The sequence below is a fragment of the Haliotis asinina genome, chromosome 1 (genome assembly GCF_037392515.1).
Source record: "Haliotis asinina isolate JCU_RB_2024 chromosome 1, JCU_Hal_asi_v2, whole genome shotgun sequence".
Taxonomy (NCBI): Eukaryota; Metazoa; Mollusca; class Gastropoda; order Lepetellida; family Haliotidae; genus Haliotis; species Haliotis asinina.
Genome location: NC_090280.1, coordinates 89116950 through 89139745, shown reverse-complemented (window position 1 = coordinate 89139745; position 22796 = coordinate 89116950). Strand labels below are relative to the sequence as shown.

Genomic DNA, 22796 nt, shown 5'->3' with positions numbered 1-22796 from the left:
TTTAATTTGTGTTGCCTTTAATAAACGACTTTGATACTATACTACCGACAGAAAATAAGGGAGCCAAGAAATTGAATGTAGATGACTTTGACTGTGACAGGGTCCGTTATCGTGGCGTATCTCCCAAACGCAACATCCAATGACAATGGAATTTCGCATAATGCATGTCCAGCACGTGCTACACGTGCATACAGAAGTTAACTCCTGTAAATGTACTGGAGAAGTCGCAATCACTAATGCAATAGAGATTGACACTTCCTGACAGAAATGCCTCCGAGGCAGTATCTCGGTGAAGCAACAAAATGGAGAATTGTGGGGCGAGGCAGTATCTCGGTGAAGCAACAAAATGGAGAATTGTGGGGATGATAGAGGGGGGGACATCATTATGTGAAGTTGCCCGGCAGATGGGTAAATCAAAAAGTGTAATTTCACGCCTGTGGGATAAGTACCGTCAAACAGATGGGGTTGCAACGAGACCTGGGCGTGGTAGACCAAAATCAACGACACCACGACAGGATCGTCTCATTACGTTAATTGCTCTACGCGATAGGTTTAAATCGGCCCCTGCCATCAATAGAGAATTCCGCACACTCACTGGAAGACGCATTTCAACCTCAACCGTTAAAAATCGACTCTATCAAGCTCGTCTGAAAGCAAGACGGCCTTTTAAGGGTGTCACCCTTTCAGCTCACCATACGCGCCAAAGATTGGCATGGGCTAGGCAGCATCAGGGACGGGCTATGCGCCACTGGCGTTACACCATGTTCTCTGATGAGTCAAGGTTTTGCCTACGATTTACAGATGGCAGAAAACGTTGTTGGCGTCGGAGCTGGGAGCGATATGCCAAAGCAGCAATTCTTGACCATGATCGATATGGAAGTGGTAGTGTCATGGTTTGGGGTGGGATTACACATGACAGACGAACAGATTTGGTCATCATTAACGGAGCCATGACTGGTCAGCGATACGTTGACCAAATATTGCGTCCTGTTGTGGCTCCATTGGCTAGAGTTATCGGCCGAAATTTTGTATTCCAAGATGATAATGCCAGACCACATCTCTGGGACGTTCTTGGTCGAAGGGTGTATGCCAGGGACCCAGGACCCGCCAACCTGGCCCAGCTTGGTGCAGCTCTCCAAGAGGAATGGCGGGCAATAACACCGGCAACCATCCGGAAATTGATTAACAGCATGCCATAAAGGTGCCGTGAATGTGTTGCCCAACATGGTGGACACACCAGATATTGAACTTGACGCCTAAAATTGATTTAGTGGATATTTAAAGCAGTTTCAAATTCGCTATTATTTCATTAGTTCCCTTATTTCTTGTCGGTAGTATACCTTGGAGACGCTCCTTGATGTACGTCTTAATGCGATTTTGTCATGAAATCATTTACAGGGAACAGCACACTCGGTATCCACGGTAACCATAGCTTTAACCATTCATGCACCCGAAGAATTATAGCTTGGGGCTGGATCCAACAAGTTATATGTGATTAGGGTTTAGATCATAGAGATCGATAACCGTTAACTAAATATCGATCGATTATCTATAACTATCGGATACGTAACTTTGAACAAAACTGTCGGAAAGAAATGACTATTTTTCACAACACTGGCGAGTGGTGACATGTTTTTGCATGGATCGATTATTAGCAAAACAGCATCCTGAACATTACACAGAAGCATCCCATAAACAAAGTCCTGAAACGGCATATTGTGTCAGTAAATTAAACCGGTTTTCTTTCGTTAAAGTACATGAGTGATATTATCGATAACATAGTGTTCATATCGATGAGCATTAATATTCTTTCCTAGCGGCGACATTTCTGATTATCGACAATTTTAGCCAGCCCTACATGTGACAATGTTGATGATACCTGCTGTCACACAGCAGAGGGCTTCTCGATCGCTTGTGATGACGAAGAGCCGGGTTCGATTCCCACATGGGTACAATATGAAAAGCTTTCTGCTGGTGCCCCCTGCAGTGACATTGCTAGCATAATACGAGAGTTGCGGAAGCCCCAATGTGAAGATCTGGGACAGGTGTAAAAGTGAGTGAGTGAGTTTTTTTTACGTCGCACTCAGCAATATTAGAGCTATATGGCGGTGGTCTGTAAGTAATCGAGTCTGGACCAGAATCCAGTGATCAACAACATGAGTATCGATCTGCGCAATATTTATTGGGAACCGATGGCATGTGTCAACCGAGTGGGCGAGCCTGACTACCCGACCCCGTTAGTCGCCTCTTACGACAAGCATAGTCGCCTTGTAGGGCAAGCATGCGTTGCTGAAGGCCAGTTCTACCCTTCACGGGTGACATGTGTAAAAGGTGCCCTTAACAGGTATAATGAATTATTGTTTGCACTTTAACATGCACTTATGACAGTCCCATAGTGCCAAAGGGACGGTGGGGTAGCCTTATGGTTACAGCGCTCGCTCGTCAACCCGGAGACCCGGGTTCGATTTCCCACATGGGCACAATGTGTGAAATCCATTTCTGGTGTCCCCCGCCGTGATGTTGGTCTAATATTGGTAAATGCGGTTTAAAACTAAACTCACTCACTTCATCGTTTTGGACTTTCCTCACAGATTAAGCTGGCATCGCGTGGGGTGAGTGAGTGAGTGAGTTGGGTTGAACGCCGTTTTTAATAATATTGTTACAAACGGCGTTCAACCCAACTCACTCACTCGCTCACCACACTGTATCTGAACACCGTCTGTTTTCTTTGTGCTGCCATTTTTTCATGTAATAAATAAAGATGACTGTAAACACGTCAAAACAAAGAACATTGTTCTATTTCAAAGCGATAAAAATGGTTCAGGTATGCGATCGTGCCAAACCTGCTCTCACCGAACTACTTGACGTCTTTTTGTGACAACGCATTCACACTCTCCGCACGAAGCCATTACCTAACATTCCATCTTGTACATGCAAAACAGATGATCCTTTCTACAGGTAACGCTATTCACGCCAGCTCACGTTTGTATTTTTACCTGTAGTGATGATTACTATAGCAAGATGCGGTACGTGCTGAGCGGAGTTCGCATTGCTGTAAACGACATTGAACTTATCTCTTGAGCTCATTGAAACACACTAGCAAGAGTCCAAAGTAGTTGCATAGTCGCATAACTGCTTTCAAAGTGGGCTGGTGGCGAATTGGAAGGAGTGTGTGTACATAGATCTGTGGCTATAGTTACTGATTGCAATACAGACCTGTTCTGTTTTTAGCTATGTCTTTCCTTGCAGTTAAAGAACTTGTAATCGTGTCTAGCTTGAGTTTTCTGTCACGATCGGTTTGATATGTACCCGAGGTCTAATCGAGGAAGTGTTCACGTGACAAGGAAATAGGACAACGGGACTGTACGCGAGAAAGTCAGGGAAGAAAGCCCACGACAATGTTAATATAAGGGCCTGATTCACACATCTTGGCGGAAGAGAGGATGGGCCTTTTGAAGTAACGGAATCGGGGATAATTTGAAGAGGTGGACGATACCGGTAGCGTTGATTATGATCGTCAGCCGAGTGGCAAATTAAAAGATTTCCACAACGTTGATTTGTTCCAAAAAGTTAATCGCAGCCCAAGTCTGGACAATTTGTGAAATGGAAGTGATGTTTTAATCTCCATGGACGTAACGGTCCAGTACACACACTGGTGTTTGTCACGTGATACAATCTTACAACCACCGTTCATAATCCCGTCTGCTCAATCGATACGCAGACGATATCCCAACCAGCTGTGATCCACGCTGTGTAGCAGACGACACATACACCAATGTCGTATTCGGTGGATATGAGGCCAATTTGACTTCAGTGAACGACGATTAGAGGCCAGTGGATTTCTTGTTACATGAAACGCGTGGCCTGTTGTTGGGCACCCCAGCGTAGCCACTGTCAAACCATGACTGGCTTTACCGAGATATTTGCGGACAAATTACCCAAACGATGCTTCTGTCCACTATGCCGTCTGCCCATGAGAGACCCAGTGTTCATTAGCTCTTGCGGACACCGATTTTGTGATGTTTGTCTTCAAACCTTTCTAAGGTAAGTCACGCGCATTTATTGAACCAGCAAATTCCCATAGTAACCTGTGACACACATAAAGTTAGTTCACCCTAACGATAGCTCTGTGATGTACACAGCTGTCTGCTGTTGTTGAATTTGTTTAGATCTCCATAGTGGCTCACCTGCTATAATTACAGGTGACACCAATTTAAAACATCACCAGTAGACCTAGATGATATGCTTGTATGGAATGGGGTTATCTCATATGCCACACACACTGTGATCTATATTAGTAATGTTATAACAACTTTTTACCATGACAAGGCATAATTTAACTTTACATGTTACATACCTTGTAGATATGCTGTTTAGTTTGTTTGTGTGGGTAAATATTTAAGGTGTGCCACAAAATATACACTGAAATGTTTTATGCCTATTGAGCAGTTTTGGTAAAACAATCCTCATTGATGCCATTGACGCTTATACTTTGTTGGTATAAACTATTATTAAAAATTGTGACAAATATAACATGTTAATATCTGTTGCTACCCTGGTAAGAAATGATCTTCAGTAACCTATGCTTGTCATAAAAGGAGACTAACGAGCCCAATCTCAGGCTCGCTGACTTGGTTGACACGTCATTGGTTCTCAATTGCATACATCAGTGCTCATGCCGCCGATCACTGGATTGTATGGTCCAGACTTGATTATTTACAGACCTTTACCATATAACTGGACTATTGCAGGAGTGCAAGGTATAACTAAACTCGCTCGCTCACTCACTCACTCACTCACTCACTCACTCACTCACTCACTGTGACTTGGGCCCAGAGTGTACAAACAATCATCCATACTCTTAGACTGTAATACACTGCAAATGTTGTGCAGTGCAATACTCATACTGAAAGAATGGAATAAGTGAGATAGCTTGCCTCAAAATTAAACGACTGTCAAATATAGCTGTACGCTCACTCTGTCATATTCTAGATTGTAGTTTGTCCTTTTTGCACCAGGATTGAGCTTAGACATTTTTTTAACAAGTGCCCCTGACAGAAATGTTTGTGAAAGACATCAAACAAATTCTGAATCAGTTTTTGTTCATTCGTATTTTCTTCAAATTGGAAACCCCTTTAAAACTGATTATTGAAAACCTTTTCTTTTCATTCTTCCTATAATCATCTGCTCTTTGAAGAACATATTTGGTGAAAGATGTAAGGGATAAGGCATCATTTATATATATCCGGAATTGGTGAATTTCAGATTCCAATTTTGGATTTATGACCAATGTCCTTAGTAACCCTGGTGTTGAATACGACCGCTGAGGACACTGTGTTACAGATATAGGGCCATGTGCACAAAACGACCTAAACAGTATGATAAAATATAACTCCCATATTTTTACATGGACTCATGACAGCCCTAGTGCTAAGATCCATTTGTGTGATTGGATTGTGAAAAATTAGAAATGCTCAGTGCTGATAAGTTGCTGGAGGAGATGGGGTAGCCTTATTTTAAAAAAAGCATCCTCTGATCATGCTGAAGACCTGGGTTCGATTCCCAACATGGGTGCAATGTTTGAAGCCCATTTCTGGTGTCCCCTGCGGTGATATTGCTGGAATGTTGCTAAAAGCAATGTAAAACCAAACTCATTCACTTGCTCTCTGGATAGTGGGATGCATCCATTACTTGGAAAATGTCCCAGCTGAAGAGGTTGTTGTGGTAGATGAAACCTTCCGACTAAGCCCATTTCCTTGTTAACAACCTGTCCTTAATCGAAGTTTACAGCTCTCATTTGGTATTCTGCAGGTCCTAATGTCATAATCAATAATTGATAAAATGCATTAATTCAAGGTGTTGATATCAAACATTGACTGATTGCAATTCTGTATTGATGGAATACTGTATTGGATTAAGCCTGTTATTAATGATTGATTTAACAATAATCATAAATGGGTGTGCTCCGTATTATTCCGATCATTAAGCGACAGTTGTTTGGTTATAACAGTGATATTCAGCCAGTTCGACAGGCTGACAGACAGTGATACCATTGTCATTACAGTGTGTCACCATGTGTCGCCCAGGTGAATTAAAGGTGTAAGTTCATTTCCTTATGTGTATAGTTTATGCTCAGTTGCTTGTCTTCGTTTTGAAGTCAATGCATGGATTTGTATTTGAAGAACATTAAGTCTCTCAACATATCAAACTAGAGCTTCAGCATTATGGTAAAGGAAATGAACATAATGTTGTTCAGGGACAGCTAGACAATCTAGAATTTACCCATTTCTCAAGACAAGCATTATCTATCTGACTATGAAACATATTGAGATGACCTCAGGGTCTGAAATTTGCTTGGCAGAGTTGCATCCGTTAGCAAGACCAGGAACTGAGGATATGGGTTTCCAAGTTCTATATCAGTTTTAGAGTTGTTCTATTATCTAACTATTGCAGCAGCAGTACAGGCCTGGGGCGATTCTGGGTTGAAATTGGCCGTTGACAAACTATGATGGTTGTACAGGGCAACTTATAGATGCAGTGGTGAGGCCTCAATTAATTTGTTTGATGATGAATCAGCATGCTCTCAACAGCATGGAACAGTGTTCATACTATCAATCAATGACTTATCTGGTCCAGACTTGATTATTTGCAGAATGCCAGTCTTATATCTGGAATATTGTATGGTGGGTTGTTAAGAATAAACATACCCTTACACTATACACAATTTTTTTAGCAAATTCTTGGGTTTTGAATCGCACTTTCACTGTTATGATTTGATTTAACAATTCCTGACCCATAGAATTGTTTGTATTTCAATGGCTCATATATATCCCTGTTCTTGTTCTTGCATGTTGATGACCAAAACAGTGTATGATTATGCATATCATGGTGATGTGAACAAAATGTAACCTTCCAATGATCTTCCCTTTAGCCTTCACCCCAGTAGGTCTGTAATGATTCAAAAACTCGACCCCCATCATCAGATTATTGCACTATCCCCTACCCTTGACACAGACCCTTGCCTTCTAAACAATAGTGAGAATGTTTAGTAACAAAGGCACTTTGTTCTGCTAGGTAAGTGACATGGCATTATATACCTATCTGTTGAGGACACAGGGCAGGAATCAGCTGGTTCTATATATATCACAGCTGGGCTGTATTATATATATACTGCTGATGTAAGACTTTCTCTGGTAATGTTAGCTGTTATTATTACAGTTTATTATGAATTTATTGTGGTCTAACATGCATAGCATGCATTGTTCGAAGTTGGTATTACATAGTAGCTGTTCCTCTGTGTGATAACTGAAGGTAATAATGATTTAATCAAAACACTGTTTGGCGATCAATAAAGTGATATCCTGAGATTTTCTCAGGTTTATGGTTACAGTACTTGCCTTTACTTCAAACACCCATCTCTTATTCAAATTGTAATGAAAACCTAAAAAATGTTCAACTTCAACTTTGATGAACAGTTGGAACATTTTCTTGAAACAGAATGCATATTCACTTCTTTTCTATGCTTACATACATGATCTGTTTTAACATAGTAGAATGACATTTGTGAACATTTTTAAAAAAACAAACCTGAAGAAGTAATGACTTTCATGATATCCAAACATAATGTGAAGCACAGAATTAACTATTGCAATTAGACTCCAAAGCATTAAAACGATGTTATTCATCCAAAACCACTACTCCACCCCCACCAAAGATTGAAATTCTAAAGTTTTTATTGGAAAAAATGGAAACTTGCATGAAAATTTGTTTTAGATTGTGTTGGACCACATATACACTTCATATACACTTCATATATAGCCAAAAGTAAAATACATTTAGAATTTATAAGGAGTATTTCTCTGACTGGTTAGTTTTAGGTTTTCAGAAAACAAAGGTTTGTAAAACAAGACATAAGTTTAGTCTATCTGTCTTAAAGGGGAAATTTATGGAAATCAACTTCTGACATGAAAAACACATTGGGAGTTTACTCATACTTCTTTCATCTTGCCTTGTTCCTCATATCACAGTTCACAGTCATAAATTTGTCCTTTATGTGTATCACTTCTGAATGCCACTCAAGGACTTGATAAAGTTGATGACTTCACAGCTCAAAATTGTATTTATTGTAGTGGTAACTTTGTGGGAGAAAATATGACGCATGTCTAAGAGTGATATATTTTATAAAGGAAAGAGAGAAGGATAAATATCAACTTGCTAAACTTGATCTGTTGTCTTTTAATCCATGTGGAAACATTGCTGTCATGGAAACTTGCTGACAGAAATCAAATCCAGTTTCAAACACCTATGTCAATGTCCTGTCATGGTTCTATGTAGAATGCTATTGTTTCTTCTTGTTACTTGGTCTTTAAGAAATGTTTGGGTGAGTTATCTGGCACTTTAAGGAGGGCTACAAGTGTGAAATTATGTATCTCATGGGTTTTAACCCTTTCTTGACCTTTCATTTCAATCCCTGTGCTTAATACACAGAACTAATATTTGATAAGTGTTGGAAATAGATCACATGGGAACGAAGGCTAATGCATGTCAATGTCCTCTCTGTATAAGGTACACAAACACTGTGAGTTCCAGTTCCTCAGCAGGGGTGGGGTGGCCTAGTGCTTAAAGTGTTCACCTGTCATGGCAAGGCTCCAGGTTCTATTTCTCACAGTGGTTCAATGTGTGAAGCCCATATTTGGTGTCTATATGCTATAATAAAGATAGGAATTGAAATTGCTGAAAGAAGCTTAAAACTACATTCACTTAATCTTGTTAATCCTCAAGACTGCCTCTGTGGTGTAGTTGATAGGGACTCTGGGGAAAACTGAAGGTCCTCTTCATCGTCATCATTCAAAGACATTTAAAACGTACTACTTCCAACCCAGTGTGTATTTGCCAGTATAGAAACAAAACAAGAACTGGACAATCCAGAGTTTACGTATGTTCAGGAAGGGTATCCATATTAAACTATGACATGGTGTCTCAATAGGTGAAAACTGTAGACCAGCCATAAGTCCTCACTCCTGATAAGGACAAAGACAGACACATCACTATACAGGAGCCTCACATTAAACCCTGTGTCACCTCATCTGAACTCCTCATAATGAGGAGTGGCCGAAGGTAGCCTAATGGTTAAAACATTTCTGCATCTTGCTAAAGACCTGGGTTCGATCCCCTCATGGGTACAATGGGTGAAATCTATCTCTAATGTCCTGTGCTATGGAACATTGCAAAAAGGGAAGTGCAACCATTCACTCACTCACTGATACTGATAAAATATTAACGCTTCAGAGCTCATTTGTACTCAATGAACCACCCTAAGCAGTTGAGTGCACACTAACTATTCATTACACATCTGCAAATGTGCAGTTTTTCAGATTAGATAAAATTTAAGATCAGGATCAAAGCATTTATGATGCATTTTGCAATATTCAGCGAAATTGTGTTATTTAGTTTGGAAGGTACATACCACCGTTTCTTGAGGATATAGTAAGCTGGATAACAGATTCATCTTGTTTCCTAGAGAAGGACAGAGAGCAATTTAACTTGCAGCATTAGTTCATTTGACAAGAAACATGACCCCTAACGGATCAGAGTAGATTATTTTCACAAAAGCAGGTAACAGTGTTTCCAATTGACATTGTTTGTTCCCAGGTGAATTCACACATAAACGGACAGGTGAGTCATCTGTTGAAAGTAGCTCGAGATGAGGTCGTTAACTCAGGTGGAGAGGAAACCCTACCTCTCTGACAACTTGGGGAAGCACTGCCCTAGTGAGTCCACACAATACACAGCTTAAGCAGCCCATAAACATACTGTTACATTGCTGATGTCTTTGGGGTACAATTGCAGTTTTCCCGCTATAGGCCATGTGGATATACACAATAACGCCTGTTTGAGCTGTTTAAGTGCTGATGGATATGTATCAGCATTATTTCACAGTGTAAATAACAACAGAGGAACCTGACATGAGCATAATGGAGTGAAGTTCCTCTACATTAAAATAGATCTACTTAAATACCATTCCACATATGTACAAATAGCCCTAAAGTAAGCAACTTTGCTTCAATGTCCGATCGGAATAGCTATTTAGTGTGAGTAGGTAATAGGAAAATGTGTTATAGATGTTAAATTTCTAAGACAGTGTTTACTATGTAGGAGCATTGGCAGTTATGATGGATAAAGTATTTTTATTACTTGTGTGTAGTTTATTTAATGTTTTGTGTCAGACTAACAGCTTGACACTCCACTCTAAATCATGTGTAGTTTAGCTGCCAATCTGATGCAGGATCTTTCAGAAGGTGTGCTGTTTGTTGTTAATTATGTGGCCAAACAGCCAGAAGGAACGGCATTGGTCAGTGCTAATTTGTTTTGACTTAGGGTGGGTTTAAGTAACGTCATGAATCACCAAGGATCTCTTCATTCAACTCACGAAGTGTCGACACAGAAGTTGAGATGTACGGTCGTTGGTCATTGAGGTGACCGTCACCTTTGTGTTGTAGGCAAATATGGAGAAAGAAGACGTCAGGTATGGTTGTCTAGTTGTCTATGTTGATGTTTAGTTGCATATATGAATTGAACTGGCTTTTAATGACACATGCAATGTCAGCAGTTAAGATGTGAAAAACAATGCATGTACGTGGTACGTACATATGTGTGTGTGTGTGTGTGGTGTGCATGAGAGAGAGAGAGAGAGAGAGAGAGGGAGAGAGAGAGAGAGAGAGAGAGAGAGAGAGAGAGAGAGAGAGGGTGTGATTTTGTGCTTTGACTACCTGCTTCTGGCTTGCAGGCTTGGCTATACCATGAAAATTTGGTTGCACTATAAAATAATGTCACTGACCCTAAAACATAACAAGAAAACCTGTTTAGTAATTTCATAACAAGGACTTAGTGTCAGATACATTGAACAGAACCAAATCCCATGATGATAATACTGCGTTACCTTTATCTAAGAGTACTCAAATGTTTATGCCTGCCTTAAATTGTTACCTGCCGGCACTTATTTCCCTATTTAAACACATGATGACAACTATGAAATGAAGAAGTATTGTTACCTGCATCAGGTACAAACTGTTACTGAGGGTAACCTGCACCAGCCATTTTAAACATGTTAAATTTTTTGTGGATATGTTGCTCAGAATATGCTGATTATGGGCAGACCTGTTCCTTTTTCATATCCTTACAAGAGCATCAGGCAGGGTAACATTAAGTACCACAGTTTAACATCATTTTCAATGATGAGGCCAGGGATCCAAACACTGCTTTCCGCTTAGAAACCTTTAATGCACTATACCATATAGTCAGTACTTTAGCATTACTTCATGAACGTGTTTTGAAGCTGTGTCTGAAGTTTGCTTCAAGGCCTGAGTATCATTTGATTGAGTTCAAATGAAGGTTTTGTTGTACTATATTTCATATAGATGGAGAAGGTTTTTATGTTATGTTGTCTGTTAGGTCTATGTATGTATCATTTTGATTGAGTTTGTGATAGTTCAAGGAAATGAAGACAGGGTAATGGACACCAGTAACTCAGTTGTCTAACTTGGAGGATCAGCTGGAGAGGCAGGGTGGTGTGTACTTTATTTAGAAGTGGTATTATTAGAGACCTGCAATATACATGAAGAACTAGTGACATTGGAGGAGACATGTGACAATAAATATCATTTAATGTCTTAACGTTTTCAAAAAACTAAAACATTTTGGACATTTTTCAGCATCTCAGAAAATAAACCAATTTAAACATTTTGAGCAAAATGTTAAGCCAATTTTTGGAAACAGTTAGGATCCTATATAATGAATTTGATTTAAGACTGTATTGTGAAATGAGCCTAATACAGTACTGAACTGCTCTTTACAGAGCTATTTCTTGACCTTTTCTCTTTCTGCCCACTTCATCCAGAAGGGTGCATTTGCCTTCCTTCATCTTTACCCTTTCTGTTGCATTTGTTTAAACACTGAGTATATATACTTGACTTCTAACTGCATGTGATAAACAGCAGCTTAAGTAGCACAAAGTAGGAGAGATAAAGTTATGAAAAACACTGCATGGCCGTATGCCAGATGAGAAGTGTGTTTTCCATAACAGTTTCCTATTTTCTTTTTGTATAGGGCTAGTGTAAGCTATTTTGGATATCTTTATCAAGTCTACCATTATTTAACTCTAGGTTCATGTACCTCTTGTGACCTTTAACCTCTTGGCAAAGGTCAAGGTTGATTAGGGTCTACAAATGCCCCATGGTATTTCAGTTATCTAACAGAGTAAATGCTGATGGGTGCCTCACCCCTGATGTAAGGTTACGCAAATCATTAGTTTTTATTCCTTAACATTCAATCGGAGGGTATCCATTAATTAAGCCAGAAACATGTGCCTGCAACCACAAACTGATCAGAGGAGACCATACACAATGGCATATGGTCTTGCTCTGTGTAGATCTTGTAACTGGGAAGTGGTGGGGTAGCATAGTGGTTAAAGTGTTCGGCCATCAGACTGAAGAGCTGGGTTTGATTCCTCACATGGGTAGATTGTGTGAAGGACATTTCTGGTGTTTGCTGCCGTGATATTACTGGTATATTGTTGAAAGCGATAAAAATATAAACTCACTCAATTTTTTATTTGGTCTTCGCAGTGAAGAAGGCATGTTCCTTTTAGCTTAAGCAACAAATACTTGAAGGTTAAAGTTAGGACAGTTTCACAATCAATGATAGATGTAATAATTCCAGAAATCAACGCAGCATTAACAGATCAGAGCGCTATGACACAATGTTATTTGAAAAATTCACAAACATTGATGAACTTCAATCTTCATCTTATATCAGTTTTGTTAACTCATTTTTGTAAAATTATTAATGCATGTGATCGTGGTGAGGTCAAAACATGAATATTCCTCCATATTTTTTAATATTCTTACAGAATTTTTTTACAGCCATGTCTTCCTTGAGTGATGGTATTTTCAGATTTTAGCATCTAAATAGAGACAATATATTCACAGCTTTCAAAACACTGTAATGGTGTTACGACTAGTTTCGTCTTAGAAGATTATAAAGTAAACATGGTGAAGAACATGTTACTGATATGGTAAATATTTTTGAAATCCTGTCTGGTTTGATATCTTTAAGCCTCACCTTAATTAATGCTTCCATCTTGTTTTGCCAATATAGTGATGTTTCCAGATAGGTTGGTATATTTAGAACTCGATTGAATTTTAATGTATTGGAGATGTATTGAAAAATAGTTACCTGCAGTCTGTTATTTACTTAATTTTTTATACAAATTTACGTATTCAGATGATTGCAAGATTACCTCTTTATTTGCAGGTGTTAAGTATGTTTTCATGTATGTGTAAGTGCTGTTAGTTTATGGTTGTAAACAAATGTTTTGTGATTGTAGTAAAAACAGGGAAGATGTCTACACCAGCCTCATGCGTTAAGACAGGAAGATAAAGTTACATGATTGTGATGATTTCAGCAGGTGTAGAAAAAACATACCTATAGCATTAGGTAACAGAATGTTGAAGTGCTTAGATGCATATCTATTCTTGGATTTGTCTAGGAAGTGATGGGAACTATGATTCTGGGTATGCATGTGTTTGCAGGTGCTTGTGCATGTAGAGTTGTATGTGCATGTCTCACTGTGTGTGTAGTATAAGAATGTCACAGTGCTTCTGTGTGTGAATGTGACTTTTGTGTGTATGTTCTTGTGCCTGTGTTGAGTCTGTGTGATCATGTCTGTCTGAATGTGATTGAGGGAGTGTGAGTGAGAATGTGAATGTGCATCTGTGTGTATGCATGTAGGCTTGAAATTGTGTAATACATGTTATGTTTGAGACATGTAAAGTTAGACTCATAAGGCAGCTCCATTCTCGAAAGAAAATATATTCAGTTATTAATACTATTGTGTTCCTCATTCTCGTTAATATGCCAAGTGGAAGGAGATTCAGATAGTTATAGTATGACTTAACTAAAATACCCGCATTATGAGAAACACATAGAAATGTGTTCAAATAAGCATTAATTTAGTCAGCAGTATTGTTATCTAATTATTTACAAGAATTAAGCGCGCACTTGTCCAAATAACAATTGGTCTTTGAACTGGTGTTTTAGCTGATCCAACTTGATCCCTTACACCAATAACAGACTGTGACTTCACAAAACAGCTTCAGGCATATTCAGCAGTAAAATAGGGTCGAACACAAGAGCAATTTCGTTGCCACGAAAGAAAGAAAGATCATGTATTAGAATGTGATGTAAGCCATAGGTGTTTACATTTTGGTGAAGTCCTTAAGAACGAGAGTTACAGTCCATGGATCATTATGGGATTAGAACCCAGAGTCAGCAGATCCTTGTGGATAGAGAGAACGTGCATGAATCTGGGAATGGATACATGCACTATCTCGGTAATAGTAATCAGAGTACTGTTGAAAACTATTTTCATACAAAGTGTTTACTTTTGGTTAATCACAATGTTTCACCATATAGCCAGAATAATGCTTAGTTGGTTAAAAACAAGATCAAGTTAGAGGACTTGCTGATTTGGTTGGCCCTTTCCAGTATGTCAAATTTTCAAAAGATAGAAGGTCATCATGCTCATGATGTCAATCACAGGATTGTCATGTCCAGACTTGATTATTTACGTACCACCAATGCTGAGTGCAGCATTAGACAACCAACAACCTAACTGCACACAAGTCAACATAACTGAACTCCTATGGAGTCGTAGTTGAATACTACCACATTTAGAATCATTGTAGTAAGTGTGTTTGTTATCATGATTCATTCACTCACGACCTTTAGGATATACAATATCGTCTTATGAAGACAGCCTCAAGGTTTAAATGTCAACTAGCGACAGTAAATATCGACAGCCTTTATCTTGACCTGATCAAGATTTTATTGCTTTGGTGAACATATCTGCAAGTCATCTTCATGAATGATTAATTGTAGTTCATATTTAGCCTTGTGTATATTTGATCTATAGCTGTTGTAGAAGTCAATGCATTACTACCTATGAACAAAATACCCTCAGGCATATGCTAGACACATCCTGCACAAAGGAAAACATCAGTAAGGCCGCTCTAATGTGTAATTATTGTGTTTGTCAACTTCATATATAAATTCTCAGTCATTATATGTGAAGTGTAGGTACCATTTAGACTTTTCGGTACAAATAAATAATTTGTAGAAAATATTAGACCTAATTGTAGAAATTGACTGATAAAGTGAGAAATACTTTACCAGAGAAGTCGTTGCAAAGCAAGCCATTTTTATTTCATTGCTGACTAATGCTTTTATAATTTTGATAACAGCAAGACATTGTACCATGTGTTATATTTAGGATTGCGCTTTCTTAGTAAGGTTAGACAGCTGACTTTGTGTGCTGAATGACTCAGTGGGTGTGGGTTTCTAGACCACACAATCCAGTGATCAACATCATGAGCCTCAATATAAGCAAATGGATTTGGATAAAATGACACTGTGTCAAGTGAGTCAGCAAGCCTGCTCAACCGATCCTGTTTGTCACTCTCTTTTGACCAGTTATAATTGAACGGGCATCTGTTCAATCGGGCAAGCACTGGCATAAAATTTCAGTCCCATTCGTGGCTTGTACATTTACCATTAGTTCTACAATCAGGCATGTTGTATAAACAGGATTATTTCTTCAGTCCCAGTCAGTGCCAGTTTAGACAGCTTCCATATTATGAGGTACACTTCAAAATTCAAGGTTGTCAGGGGCTGTAAGAAAGACTACCCATGCCACATCTATAGTACACAATGCTGTCAGAAGTATTCACTTGAAATATTGATGTACTTGACTAGATCTAATGTCAGTATGTCAGTGGACAAAATCTTCACTAGTTGTCTATGTTGATGTTTAGTTGCATATATGAATTGAACTGGCTTTTAATGACACATGCAATGTCAGCAGTTAAGATGTGAAAAACAATGCATGTACGTGGTACGTACATATGTGTGTGTGTGTGTGTGGTGTGCATGAGAGAGAGAGAGAGAGAGAGAGAGGGAGAGAGAGAGAGAGAGAGAGAGAGAGAGAGAGAGAGAGAGAGAGGGTGTGATTTTGTGCTTTGACTACCTGCTTCTGGCTTGCAGGCTTGGCTATACCATGAAAATTTGGTTGCACTATAAAATAATGTCACTGACCCTAAAACATAACAAGAAAACCTGTTTAGTAATTTCATAACAAGGACTTAGTGTCAGATACATTGAACAGAACCAAATCCCATGATGATAATACTGCGTTACCTTTATCTAAGAGTACTCAAATGTTTATGCCTGCCTTAAATTGTTACCTGCCGGCACTTATTTCCCTATTTAAACACATGATGACAACTATGAAATGAAGAAGTATTGTTACCTGCATCAGGTACAAACTGTTACTGAGGGTAACCTGCACCAGCCATTTTAAACATGTTAAATTTTTTGTGGATATGTTGCTCAGAATATGCTGATTATGGGCAGACCTGTTCCTTTTTCATATCCTTACAAGAGCATCAGGCAGGGTAACATTAAGTACCACAGTTTAACATCATTTTCAATGATGAGGCCAGGGATCCAAACACTGCTTTCCGCTTAGAAACCTTTAATGCACTATACCATATAGTCAGTACTTTAGCATTACTTCATGAACGTGTTTTGAAGCTGTGTCTGAAGTTTGCTTCAAGGCCTGAGTATCATTTGATTGAGTTCAAATGAAGGTTTTGTTGTACTATATTTCATATAGATGGAGAAGGTTTTTATGTTATGTTGTCTGTTAGGTCTATGTATGTATCATTTTGATTGAGTTTGTGATAGTTCAAGGAAATGAAGACAGGGTAATGGACACCAGTAACTCAGTTGTCTAACTTGGAGGATCAGCTGGAGAGGCAGGGTGGTGTGTACTTTATTTAGAAGTGGTATTATTAGAGACCTGCAATATACATGAAGAACTAGTGACATTGGAGGAGACATGTGACAATAAATATCATTTAATGTCTTAACGTTTTCAAAAAACTAAAACATTTTGGACATTTTTCAGCATCTCAGAAAATAAACCAATTTAAACATTTTGAGCAAAATGTTAAGCCAATTTTTGGAAACAGTTAGGATCCTATATAATGAATTTGATTTAAGACTGTATTGTGAAATGAGCCTAATACAGTACTGAACTGCTCTTTACAGAGCTATTTCTTGACCTTTTCTCTTTCTGCCCACTTCATCCAGAAGGGTGCATTTGCCTTCCTTCATCTTTACCCTTTCTGTTGCATTTGTTTAAACACTGAGTATATATACTTGACTTCTAACTGCATGTGATAAACAGCAGCTTAAGTAGCACAAAGTAGGAGAGATAAAGTTATGAAAAACACTGCATGGCCGTATGCCAGATGAGAAGTGTGTTTTCCATAACAGTTTCCTATTTTCTTTTTGTATAGGGCTAGTGTAAGCTATTTTGGATATCTTTATCAAGTCTACCATTATTTAACTCTAGGTTCATGTACCTCTTGTGACCTTTAACCTCTTGGCAAAGGTCAAGGTTGATTAGGGTCTACAAATGCCCCATGGTATTTCAGTTATCTAACAGAGTAAATGCTGATGGGTGCCTCACCCCTGATGTAAGGTTACGCAAATCATTAGTTTTTATTCCTTAACATTCAATCGGAGGGTATCCATTAATTAAGCCAGAAACATGTGCCTGCAACCACAAACTGATCAGAGGAGACCATACACAATGGCATATGGTCTTGCTCTGTGTAGATCTTGTAACTGGGAAGTGGTGGGGTAGCATAGTGGTTAAAGTGTTCGGCCATCAGACTGAAGAGCTGGGTTTGATTCCTCACATGGGTAGATTGTGTGAAGGACATTTCTGGTGTTTGCTGCCGTGATATTACTGGTATATTGTTGAAAGCGATAAAAATATAAACTCACTCAATTTTTTATTTGGTCTTCGCAGTGAAGAAGGCATGTTCCTTTTAGCTTAAGCAACAAATACTTGAAGGTTAAAGTTAGGACAGTTTCACAATCAATGATAGATGTAATAATTCCAGAAATCAACGCAGCATTAACAGATCAGAGCGCTATGACACAATGTTATTTGAAAAATTCACAAACATTGATGAACTTCAATCTTCATCTTATATCAGTTTTGTTAACTCATTTTTGTAAAATTATTAATGCATGTGATCGTGGTGAGGTCAAAACATGAATATTCCTCCATATTTTTTAATATTCTTACAGAATTTTTTTACAGCCATGTCTTCCTTGAGTGATGGTATTTTCAGATTTTAGCATCTAAATAGAGACAATATATTCACAGCTTTCAAAACACTGTAATGGTGTTACGACTAGTTTCGTCTTAGAAGATTATAAAGTAAACATGGTGAAGAACATGTTACTGATATGGTAAATATTTTTGAAATCCTGTCTGGTTTGATATCTTTAAGCCTCACCTTAATTAATGCTTCCATCTTGTTTTGCCAATATAGTGATGTTTCCAGATAGGTTGGTATATTTAGAACTCGATTGAATTTTAATGTATTGGAGATGTATTGAAAAATAGTTACCTGCAGTCTGTTATTTACTTAATTTTTTATACAAATTTACGTATTCAGATGATTGCAAGATTACCTCTTTATTTGCAGGTGTTAAGTATGTTTTCATGTATGTGTAAGTGCTGTTAGTTTATGGTTGTAAACAAATGTTTTGTGATTGTAGTAAAAACAGGGAAGATGTCTACACCAGCCTCATGCGTTAAGACAGGAAGATAAAGTTACATGATTGTGATGATTTCAGCAGGTGTAGAAAAAACATACCTATAGCATTAGGTAACAGAATGTTGAAGTGCTTAGATGCATATCTATTCTTGGATTTGTCTAGGAAGTGATGGGAACTATGATTCTGGGTATGCATGTGTTTGCAGGTGCTTGTGCATGTAGAGTTGTATGTGCATGTCTCACTGTGTGTGTAGTATAAGAATGTCACAGTGCTTCTGTGTGTGAATGTGACTTTTGTGTGTATGTTCTTGTGCCTGTGTTGAGTCTGTGTGATCATGTCTGTCTGAATGTGATTGAGGGAGTGTGAGTGAGAATGTGAATGTGCATCTGTGTGTATGCATGTAGGCTTGAAATTGTGTAATACATGTTATGTTTGAGACATGTAAAGTTAGACTCATAAGGCAGCTCCATTCTCGAAAGAAAATATATTCAGTTATTAATACTATTGTGTTCCTCATTCTCGTTAATATGCCAAGTGGAAGGAGATTCAGATAGTTATAGTATGACTTAACTAAAATACCCGCATTATGAGAAACACATAGAAATGTGTTCAAATAAGCATTAATTTAGTCAGCAGTATTGTTATCTAATTATTTACAAGAATTAAGCGCGCACTTGTCCAAATAACAATTGGTCTTTGAACTGGTGTTTTAGCTGATCCAACTTGATCCCTTACACCAATAACAGACTGTGACTTCACAAAACAGCTTCAGGCATATTCAGCAGTAAAATAGGGTCGAACACAAGAGCAATTTCGTTGCCACGAAAGAAAGAAAGATCATGTATTAGAATGTGATGTAAGCCATAGGTGTTTACATTTTGGTGAAGTCCTTAAGAACGAGAGTTACAGTCCATGGATCATTATGGGATTAGAACCCAGAGTCAGCAGATCCTTGTGGATAGAGAGAACGTGCATGAATCTGGGAATGGATACATGCACTATCTCGGTAATAGTAATCAGAGTACTGTTGAAAACTATTTTCATACAAAGTGTTTACTTTTGGTTAATCACAATGTTTCACCATATAGCCAGAATAATGCTTAGTTGGTTAAAAACAAGATCAAGTTAGAGGACTTGCTGATTTGGTTGGCCCTTTCCAGTATGTCAAATTTTCAAAAGATAGAAGGTCATCATGCTCATGATGTCAATCACAGGATTGTCATGTCCAGACTTGATTATTTACGTACCACCAATGCTGAGTGCAGCATTAGACAACCAACAACCTAACTGCACACAAGTCAACATAACTGAACTCCTATGGAGTCGTAGTTGAATACTACCACATTTAGAATCATTGTAGTAAGTGTGTTTGTTATCATGATTCATTCACTCACGACCTTTAGGATATACAATATCGTCTTATGAAGACAGCCTCAAGGTTTAAATGTCAACTAGCGACAGTAAATATCGACAGCCTTTATCTTGACCTGATCAAGATTTTATTGCTTTGGTGAACATATCTGCAAGTCATCTTCATGAATGATTAATTGTAGTTCATATTTAGCCTTGTGTATATTTGATCTATAGCTGTTGTAGAAGTCAATGCATTACTACCTATGAACAAAATACCCTCAGGCATATGCTAGACACATCCTGCACAAAGGAAAACATCAGTAAGGCCGCTCTAATGTGTAATTATTGTGTTTGTCAACTTCATATATAAATTCTCAGTCATTATATGTGAAGTGTAGGTACCATTTAGACTTTTCGGTACAAATAAATAATTTGTAGAAAATATTAGACCTAATTGTAGAAATTGACTGATAAAGTGAGAAATACTTTACCAGAGAAGTCGTTGCAAAGCAAGCCATTTTTATTTCATTGCTGACTAATGCTTTTATAATTTTGATAACAGCAAGACATTGTACCATGTGTTATATTTAGGATTGCGCTTTCTTAGTAAGGTTAGACAGCTGACTTTGTGTGCTGAATGACTCAGTGGGTGTGGGTTTCTAGACCACACAATCCAGTGATCAACATCATGAGCCTCAATATAAGCAAATGGATTTGGATAAAATGACACTGTGTCAAGTGAGTCAGCAAGCCTGCTCAACCGATCCTGTTTGTCACTCTCTTTTGACCAGTTATAATTGAACGGGCATCTGTTCAATCGGGCAAGCACTGGCATAAAATTTCAGTCCCATTCGTGGCTTGTACATTTACCATTAGTTCTACAATCAGGCATGTTGTATAAACAGGATTATTTCTTCAGTCCCAGTCAGTGCCAGTTTAGACAGCTTCCATATTATGAGGTACACTTCAAAATTCAAGGTTGTCAGGGGCTGTAAGAAAGACTACCCATGCCACATCTATAGTACACAATGCTGTCAGAAGTATTCACTTGAAATATTGATGTACTTGACTAGATCTAATGTCAGTATGTCAGTGGACAAAATCTTCACTTGACTAAATTAAGAATATTTAATCTTGGTAGAGTTTTAATTAGGAGTTTTCTTATGACATGCTTGCAGCCAATCTAGTTGTTTTCCAATGTAGCCATTCTAGTTTCTAGCCAATCTAAGGGTGTGGTGCAGTCAAGAAACTTATCTAGAGGTCAAGCTGTCATTGATATCATTAGGTTTCTTTGTGCCTTAACAAGAAATATATCCATTACTATTTTATTACAGTTTGAATAGTTGGTTTTTTTTTCACCTTTTAAGGGAGGTGTTTGTAAACCTCACATCTCTTTTTTTGTCTGTACACTTCAGTCATCACCTGTTGATACACTTCTTTGTCCAACTTAAACCCTCCTTATGTTAAAAGTACTGACCCATAAAAACATTTGATTCTCTGAGTGCAGAATTTACTACCCTGTATGCAGACCTGTAAAAATCATGGCATTATATTTCATAAACAACGTTTGTTCAAGTTTTTAAGTTGGAAGAACATGAAGACATAAGACTTATTATAGGTAATTTCTTCATTTCCTATGATGGTGTTTCAGGTGAAAGAAGGGGCCTTGAAATGTCGTTACAAAAATATAAATAATTCGTAAAAAGTTCATGACTTCTTCTTTTGTACAGTTGTCATAAATTAAGCCATCAGTCTTGAAGTAAGCATTAACGTGTCAACATACAAACAAAGCTGTGCAGACTTTTTGATGGTCATGGTTAGTAGATAATTGATTGTTTACTGGCAGAGCAAGAGAGGCACATTAGTAGTCTGTCTGTTTCATTGAAAAAAACAAACAATATCATGAGCAACAACTTGTCGGTTGTAATGAGCAACTTTTCTTTTAAGATTCTTACAGTTTTCCAGCTGGAGCAAAATACTTTCAAACAGTCATATTTTCCCCATGTATGCTCATTGTTTTTTTAATGGAATGATTTATAGTCTTAATGAAGGAAATCTAGATTTTACAAAAGTTCTAGTTCTGAATCTCCCTTCTCGCTGGGTTCCTTTTTATTTTACATATTCTGGGGGTTTATTTATTACATACATATTAGACTTAGCATTAATTTAGGGTACAGTAATATGTGATATTTGGTCAAAGAAGATATGTTGGATACAGGCTGCCTTGAGATTATTACACTACAGTCGAGTTGTGTCAAACCCCGTTGTGTCAAACCCCATTGTGTTAAACCCCGTTGTGTCAAACCCCATTGTGTTAAACCCCGTTGTGTCAAACCCCATTGTGTTAAACCCCGTTGTGTCAAACCCCATTGTGTTAAACCCTGTTGTGTCAAACCCCATTGTGTCAAACCCTGTTGTGTCAAACTTGTTTGACTTACCTGAATGCTAGGCACATCTGCCATCATAGAAATGTCCGAGTACAAATATGACCAAAGTGCTTACAAGATTGTTTTTCCATGTTTGAGTTCAACACAACTGATAATTCATCTCATCTGAGTTCGAGACATTAGGGTTTGACTGTAGAACCTACAAAAAATGACAAATGGTCAGAGACTGAGGGTCTGTCTGGGGCCTGAGGGTAGAGGATGAACTGTTCAACCCACAGGAGTGCTAACTTGCCCCCTAGGGAACCTGGTCACAGGTACAATTATCATAATGGCCAGACAGCTTTCAATGATAGTTTAATG

General features: G+C 38.2%; 1 protein-coding gene across 4 annotated transcripts in view; it reads left to right on the top strand.

The window, feature by feature from the left end:
• The window catches only part of LOC137254680 (TNF receptor-associated factor 4-like), a 101565-nt gene that overhangs the window by 2195 nt on the left and 76574 nt on the right, over positions 1–22796 (top strand). For 2 of the 4 annotated variants that reach the window (XM_067792541.1, XM_067792531.1), the window contains exon 1: positions 3730–4044. The exons of the other annotated variants lie outside the window; for them this stretch is intronic. In XM_067792541.1, the coding sequence (XP_067648642.1) occupies positions 3851–4044 (194 nt within the window). In that variant the 5' untranslated portion in view covers positions 3730–3850. Of the gene's footprint in view, positions 1–3729; positions 4045–22796 lie in introns of those variants that run through there. 4 annotated transcript variants of the gene reach the window in all.